The sequence below is a fragment of the Grammomys surdaster genome, unplaced genomic scaffold, assembly GCF_004785775.1.
Source record: "Grammomys surdaster isolate TR1022 unplaced genomic scaffold, NIH_TR_1.0 125877, whole genome shotgun sequence".
Taxonomy (NCBI): domain Eukaryota; kingdom Metazoa; phylum Chordata; class Mammalia; order Rodentia; family Muridae; genus Grammomys; species Grammomys surdaster.
The window spans coordinates 516,463-523,962 of record NW_021620702.1 but is presented as its reverse complement, the minus strand read 5'-3'; the positions used below and the strand labels follow the sequence as shown (position 1 = coordinate 523,962).

Sequence of the window (7,500 nt, the reverse complement as noted above, 5' to 3'; positions counted from 1 at the left end):
AGGTGGTGGGACCAAAGAGGGGACAGCTGAAAGGTGAGCATGGAGCGGTAGATCGAAGTGGATCTGTCTGCTCAAAGGAAAAAAAAAAAAAAGGCAAAGAAAAACGTGAACATAAACAAAGCTTTTTTCTGACACTCAGCCACCCTGCCCAACCGTCCCTCACACAGACCTCTGCAAAGAGCCTGGACTGCCGTGTGTTCCTTCAGCTCTTTCCCTTGCCACACCCCATTCCTCCTGCTTCCCTTGCAGGCCTCTCTCCTGTCTCCCTTTCTCCCGTCTCTCTCCCCTCACCCACCTATGCTGGTAGCAAAACTGATGACTTTCTCCCGGTTGCCAGGGACCATGCTCCTGGGCTGCAGTCTCCGGAGGGCTCTGGTCAGTGCTGCCTGGGGCAGAGGGCGAGTTATTCTGGGACGGCTGGTTAGGTGCAGCCCCTCCAGGATTTGCTGCTTAGCTAGTTCTAGGATAAGAGCGCGTTCTCCTTGGGGTGCCAGTGTTGGGCCTCCACAGGACGGGCACGCAGATCTTGTACTCTGCATCCACGCCAATGCCCACAGCAGCATTGGCCAGAGCTGGACCTTTGAAAGCCCCATGCTCCAGGTAGATGGCTCTGAGTTGAGAACCTCGGATGGATGGCAGTTTTAATGAGTCTGATTTCCCAAAGAGGATGCAGTAGCAGCAGCAGCAGCAGCAGCAGCAAGTGGGCAGACCAAGCCACTTGTCCTTGCTAGCCTGGGACTCAGGAAGACTGAGAGTAGATCGCCTGGTGGGTAGCTATGTTTGACCCTCACAGTTCATGACTGGCTACTGAGCAGAGCCTCTTTAGAGCCAACTACTTGGGCTCCCTCACCTATCGGGTCAGCCAGCAGACCTACCCTCTGAACCTTAGGATTGGCCAGCTGTGCTGCCCATCAGGCCCCTGCAGGGGGGTGGAGGGCTCCCCTGGGGCTCGAGTTTCACCATCTGACTGTGATGGCTTTAGGTAAGGGTATAGGGGGGTGCAACGTGGCCATGCATGATGCAAGAAAGAGGAATATTTCACACCATCAGTTCCCAAGGTCTGGGACTCAGACGAGGAAGTCCATAGGAGCCAGGTGGGGATGGGCAGCTCCTCACTCTGCCCTAACTTCCTAACTTGAAAACGGAAACAGTTTAATGAGGCTGTTCCAGTGGTTAGTTCTTGGGTTCTCCGTGTCAGAAGAAGAATTCTGGTCTCCGTTTCTTGCGTTCAAGCTGGGATAGGTTTTGGAAAAGGTGGTTTAAAAAAAAAAATGGAGTCCTCTGGCTCAGGCCAAGGTGGCAGTGCCACGAGACACAGAAGTTACCTTTTGACCCTGCCTGTGCTGGCTGCCCAGAGTCCACCTGGGGGAGGGCCAGAGCAAGGGGTGAGGACATGCTTCTGTGATGTGTGGGAAAACCCGCCGAGGTGGGGTGGTGGTGATGCAATCTTACAGCAGGGCAGAGTCCGTCAAGGCTGTCAGAAGGGCATACGCCTTTGAAACACCTGTGCCCGTTAACCTCTTGTCTTTAGGGTACTGAGGAGTTGGCCAAATCTGAGGCATCCCAGGGGTGGTGCCAGGATTCTGATAACATAGAAAATGGAAGTTTAAGGGATCCAGAGAACAAAGCAGGAAAAGCACAGACACCTGCCTCAGCTCCTGGTCATCCAGGGCTCTGGCCACGGTCTCCATGGACTTTGTTTTATTTTTGCTTATTTGTTTTGTTTTTGTTTTGTTTTGTTTGTTTGTTTTTTTGAGACAGGGTTTCTCTGTATAGCCCTGGCTGTCCTGGAACTGACTCTGTAGACCAGGCTGGCCTGGAACTCAGAAATCCGCCTGCCTCTGCCTCCCAAGTGCTGGGATGAAAGGCATGCACCACCACTGCCCAGATTTTTTTCTTTTAAGATGTATTATTTACTTCATATGTATGGGTGTTTTGCCTGCAAATATGCAAGTAAACTTCATCTGTGGAGTGCCCCTCAGAGCCTGGAAGAGAGTGATGACTGTCCTGGAACTGAAATGACTGTGTGGTTGCTGGGAATTGAACTCAAGTCCTCTATAAGAGCAGCCAGTGCTCTTAGCCACTGAGCCATCTCCCCACAACACTGACTTTGGTTGTTTTTTTTTTTTAACTTTTATTTATTTTTATTTATTTTATTTATATGAATACACTGTAGCTGTCTTCAGATACACCAGAAGGGGGCATCGGATCCCATTACAGGTGGTTGTGAGCCACCATGTAGCTGCTGGGAATTGAACTCAGGACCTCTGGAAGAGCAGTCAATGTTCTCAGCCACTGAGCCACGTCTCTAGCTGCCCCCCACCCTGATTTTTGTTTTTTAGTGTGTGTGTGTGTGTGTGTGTGTGTGTATGTGTGTGTGTGTGTGTAGGCTAGAACACAGTCCTGGGTGCCATCCTTAGGAACGTTATCCACCTCCTTTGAGACAGGACATCCTTATTGGCCTGGCACTCACTAATTAGACTAGACTGGCTGGCCAGGGAGTCCCAGGGATCACCTCCTGTCTGTGCGTCTGCAACACTGGGATTGCATTGCTACCTGGGTTCTGGAGACTCTAACACAGGTCCATGTGCTTGCAAAGTCATAGCTTTGTCTACTGAGTTGTTTCCCAATTCCTGACTCCACCTCCCAACCCCACATTACAGGCTCTCTCTGTGTAGTCCTGGCTGTCCTGGAACTTGCTTTATAGACCAGGCTGGCCTTGAACTCACAGAGATCCACTTGCCTCTACCTCCTGAGTGTTGGCATTAATGATATGTGCCACCAGCACCCAGCTTATTTGGTGGGGGGTGTTATTTTTTATTCACTTTGGTTTTGTCTTTTGAGATGAAGTATTTCTAAGTTGCCCAGGATGGCTAGAACTCCTAGTATAAGTAATTCTTCTGCCTCGGTCTCTTTCATAGTGGAGACTATGGTCAATTATTTTGTTGTTGTTTGAGACAGACTCTCCTGTAGTCCAGGCTGGCCTTGAATTCCCTGTGTAGCTAAGGATGACCTTCAATTCCCTGTATTGTTAAGGGGTAACCTTCAACTTCTGTTCTTGAGTGCTGGGATTAAAGGCATGTACCACCCCCATCATACTTGGCTTTTATTCAGTGCTCAGGCTTGAACCCAGGGCTTTGTGCATGCTAGGCTAGTACTCTTCCCACGAATCTACGTAGCCAGCCCTGAGATGCATGACCTTTAAATGGGAGTGACCCTCTACCTCTGGTACAAGAGGATAGTATCAGGCTAGCCCTTCTCCACAGGCACCAGGTTTGGTAGGAACGTGGGTGGCATTAGGGAGAAAGCCATGGGCAAAAAGGGTATGATTTAGGGGCCCCAACCACTCTACCTTCTCCTTGTGTAGCTGGCAGTGCTGCCTAGGGAGTTCTAGGTCTGGACCGGTGGAAAGGGATGTTTTGAGGGCTGACTCTCAGTACCACCAGTGTCCACCATGGGGCAGTGCCTTGTCACTGGACAGCGGCTGACCAGAGAATCCTGGAGACAGGGATAGAACTGCTGGAGAGTGGGAAGGTGGGGGATGTGCTTCATGGGCTCCCTTAGGATCCTGTTTCCCTCACAAGCAGTGGACGGGGGCTGGCTCCTTTGCTCTTTTACCTCAGCTACTGCCCAGAGAGCAGAGGAGGTCCTCAGGACTATATCCCTACCACCATTGACACGTGGCAATGGAGCCAGATATCGGAGGCCAGGCTTCCTAGAAACTCAGGGCACCATGGAGAGGAGAGGAGGGAGGAAGGATTAGGAGACACTTGTATCCACCTGCATTTCTCCCCAGGCCCTGAAACATGTTCAAGAGTTTTGGCTACTGTTGGTTGCTGCATGTAAGTAATGGCCTGTTGACCCCCGGAGAATGGCCCGTGAGTCCTTAAGTGCCCATCCCTGGTGGCACCTAGGAGGGCTTGTGCCAGGAAACAGGCTCAAGGGAAGTCACAAGAGGTGGCTGTAGGCGTCACGGACGCCACCTTCACCAGCCCCTCTGTCTGGGGCCCATGGCTTCTAGCTCTTCCCACCCTCTTTGCTGTTGCGCCTGGCCCGGCCCTACCTCCCCACTGACACTTACGTCAGAACTCAGCTATAAATACGATCTTAGCATCTTAGTCACTTTCCCCAAGAAGTGCTTCCAGGTTATAAATACCCAGGCATCTGCCACACGGCCCGCCTTGCCACCAGGCTGGCTGGGGGCTGGGGGTAGTGTTGGGCTTGAGAGTGGGGAAGGGAATAGAAGAATCAGGACCACTTATTTGCTCAAAGGAGAACAGCCTGAAGGAGTGTAGGGATCGGGGGTTCAGGGAGAAGGGGTGTAAGAAAATGACAGGCCATTCCATTCTTCTTCTTGTAATAAAAAAGCAGAGCCAAAAAAGAAAGAAAGTGGATAACACGGATGTGTGCTTATTTTTAAATATGCTATTTTGTTCCTTTGCAGCATCCACTCCGAAAAATCTTTCATTAAAATACCGGTTTCCTCCACTGATGAGTTGTTTGCCTTCACCTTAAAATTCTACCCGTCGGGTGAGTGCCTCTTGCCCTGCCCTGGTCTTGGTCCTGGGCACCGAAACTGTCAGTATAAGGGAAGAAATTGGATTTCAGAGAGGAATAAAAGTTGGATACACTGACAAAAGGGAGAGGAAGAGACACCATGGAACCTCTTTAGATGGAGGACAGACGAGTCAAAGGTGGGAAACCCCACAGCTGTGACTTGCAGTTCCCCAAAAGATCCCGCGAAGGTCTTCTCTTCTGTGTCTCCATTACAGGAACCTCTTACCTGGTAGGTGGGGAGTATATGTTGAGCAAACACAGACATCACATTTCCCAAAGGACACATGGGTTTTGCGCAAACCTGGCCTTGGGCTGCAGACGATATCGACCCCACGGTTCAGGGCTGTCCAGCCAACGGGGTGGTGAAGAAAGAAAGGCAAAGGTCAATGAGCACCAGATCTCAGGATAAATGCTGCCCTCTCATTATCTGAGGCCTTCCTCGTCTGGTCCCACTCAAGCCTCTGGGCAGGACTCATGGTAAAGCTCTAAGAGCGTGTAGAAGGGAGATGAGGGAGACTTCCAGCTCAGAGGATGCCTCTGCCAACCTGTGGCCAGTGCTGGCTCACTGGATAATTGATTATTGATCTGTCTCAGCTCTTGGAGTGAGTACAGAGGGAGATGAGATCCAAGCAAAAGCTAGTTCATTATTAGCCATGAGACCATTGGAGGGTAGTTCTGAATGGAAGATGGAGGGAGAAGAAGGAAAAAGGGGCATCCTGGAGGATGGAGAGTCGTGAGGTATGGGACAGGTGGGACAACCTGGCTGGAGGGGTCCATGTAAAGAAAGGTCCAGTGATCTAGGATACTAGGGAACATCCGGGTAGGAGCAGGGGACCCTTTGAGCTATCTCAGGAGGAATTAGTGAGAGTTACAGAGTCATAGGTGGAGTTAAGGGAACCAGCAGAAATGATGCTCTAAGCTAGGCATGGTGGTGAAGACCATTAATCCTAGCAGAAGAAGGTGGATCTCTGTGAGTTTTAGGCAAGCCTGCTCTACACAGTGAATTGAAAAAAAGGGATGTTCAAACACCAGGGTCTAGACAGCGGAGGCACCATCAGGACCCCTTAGTTTCAAAACAATAATGTGACATAGACACAGCACAACCATGGTTATACAGAGCCACAGCCTGTAAATAAGTGGGGAGCAGACATAGGAAATATTATTTTATTTTCCCTTCTTTTACTTTGTGACAAGGTCTTAACAGCATAGCCCAGGCTAGCCTAGAGCTAGCTGGCCTCAACCTTTAGGTATATATATCTCCTGCTTCAGTCTCTCGAGTGTAGGGCTGGACTTATACATGTGATAGAGTTTTTCCGTGTCATCCTAGGCTTTAAGTTTCCAACCTGAGTCTCCCTTTGGTCAAATTCAGCTGTAGAGTTCAGACGACAAGGCTTGGTATGTCACCCCTGAGGGCAGAGGAGGGCAGAGAACACCGGAAGCTGTGCAAATAGTATTTAGTGGCACATCTAGGCGAGGGCCTAAAGATTTGAGAGATGAGCCTTGCTTTGGAAAGCAGCAATATAATCTTGGGTGAACCCAAGGAAGGGGTTCTTCAGAGAGCCATAGAATTCAAGGGGAGATACTAAGGAATGTCATCGTGGGGTAGGAGCCACTGAATGGCAAGCATAGGGAGGCAGAGTAGATTACATAGTTGATTAAGGGTGTGTTTGCTGGGAACGAAATGATATTGCTTGTGGTTGGCAGTGGATTAGCCTAGCCTAAGGCTGAGGATGTGGCTCTACTGGGTCAACCATGTCCCAGGAGAGAGAAAGGCTATTATTGGTCATGAGTAACTCTCTTTAGAGGTGGATCTCCTTGAGTCAGCAGAAGGATGTCTGCATGCTTAGAAAGAAGGTGCTTATATTCTGGATAGAAGTGGGAACAGAGTCACCCCTTCATGAGGAAGACCACTCTACCTTAGGCTGCCTGTATCACCCATGAGCTAACTGCACCCACAGGCCTCCACCACCATATCAGGTATATCCGTCTTGACAATGTTGCTGTCCCTGTCATAGTAGAGCAAAGACAGAGGGCGCCGAGATGTAGGCACACAGCACGAGCCCCCACCGGTGGTGCCGGTGGCTGTGTTGGCTTTGAGCAGATTCAGCACTGCAGTGTGAAAGGAGGCAGAGATGCCAGGCATGCCTGCCACATGTAGTGGGCACTGTCCGGTGCAGAAGTTCATGGCATAACCTTCAGGCTGGATGATCCAGTCATGCCAGCCAATCTCACGGAAGTCTACGAAGAACTCTTGTCGACAGCACATCCTGGATGCCCCCTGGCAGTCGATACCTCGACGGCGAACCCGATGCTTGCCCTTGACTCTTACCTGGGCTGCCACAAAAGGCCTATGGGAAAATCCACCCAGGATCAAGGAACTGTGAGCCACCTGGCTTTCCGGTACCAGCTCCAGAGTAAGGCGCCCCTGGCTGCAAGCAGCTTGAACTTCGGGTCCCAGGAGAAGCTGGTGCCAGCCACTGGTATCCACCTGCAGCATGTACTGGCTTGCCAAGGTGAGGTTGGTGTCATATGGTCTTAGCACGAGGACTCTTATATTCATGGTCTCGGTGGCGTTGGGAGGGAGCTGCACGAAGAACATGAGGCGGGTCTGCCGGACCTCCACGCCACCGGCCGTTCTACCAGAGAAGTGGAACTCGAGACGGGTCTGGTTGACGCTGGAGAGGCCTGTGAACACCAGAAGCCACAGGAAATCACCGAGCAGCCTTCGGGTCAGCTCTACCAGCTGCCTCTGTTCTCAGCACGCTTTTCTTCTCCCTTTGTTTGAGAAGATGGCTCATGCAGCCCAAGCTAGCCTTAAACTCAATATGCAGACAAGGACAACTTTGAACTGATGATCCCCCTGCCTCCACTTCCAGAATGCTGGGGTCACAGGCTTAAACATGTGTGTGCACATACACAGAGACATACACACACACATAGACA

At 50.8% G+C, this 7,500-nt stretch overlaps 2 protein-coding genes across 2 annotated transcripts in view; both read right to left on the bottom strand.

Annotated features, from left to right (window-relative positions):
* Inhbe (inhibin subunit beta E) overlaps nucleotides 1-846 on the bottom strand; it is a 2,141-nt gene extending 1,295 nt beyond the window's left edge. The window contains exons 1-2 of the mRNA XM_028752137.1: nucleotides 296-846; nucleotides 1-67 (exon numbers count right to left, since the gene is read on the bottom strand). The exon at nucleotides 1-67 is cut by the window's left edge and continues 1,295 nt beyond it. Of these exons, the coding sequence (XP_028607970.1) occupies nucleotides 1-67; nucleotides 296-593 (365 nt within the window). The 5' untranslated portion in view covers nucleotides 594-846. The remainder of the gene's footprint in view (nucleotides 68-295) is intronic.
* Nucleotides 847-5,705: 4,859 nt separating this feature from the next.
* Inhbc (inhibin subunit beta C) overlaps nucleotides 5,706-7,500 on the bottom strand; it is a 12,192-nt gene continuing 10,397 nt past the window's right edge. The window contains exon 2 of the mRNA XM_028752128.1: nucleotides 5,706-7,242. Coding sequence (XP_028607961.1) covers nucleotides 6,500-7,242 — 743 coding nt within the window. The 3' untranslated portion in view covers nucleotides 5,706-6,499. The remainder of the gene's footprint in view (nucleotides 7,243-7,500) is intronic.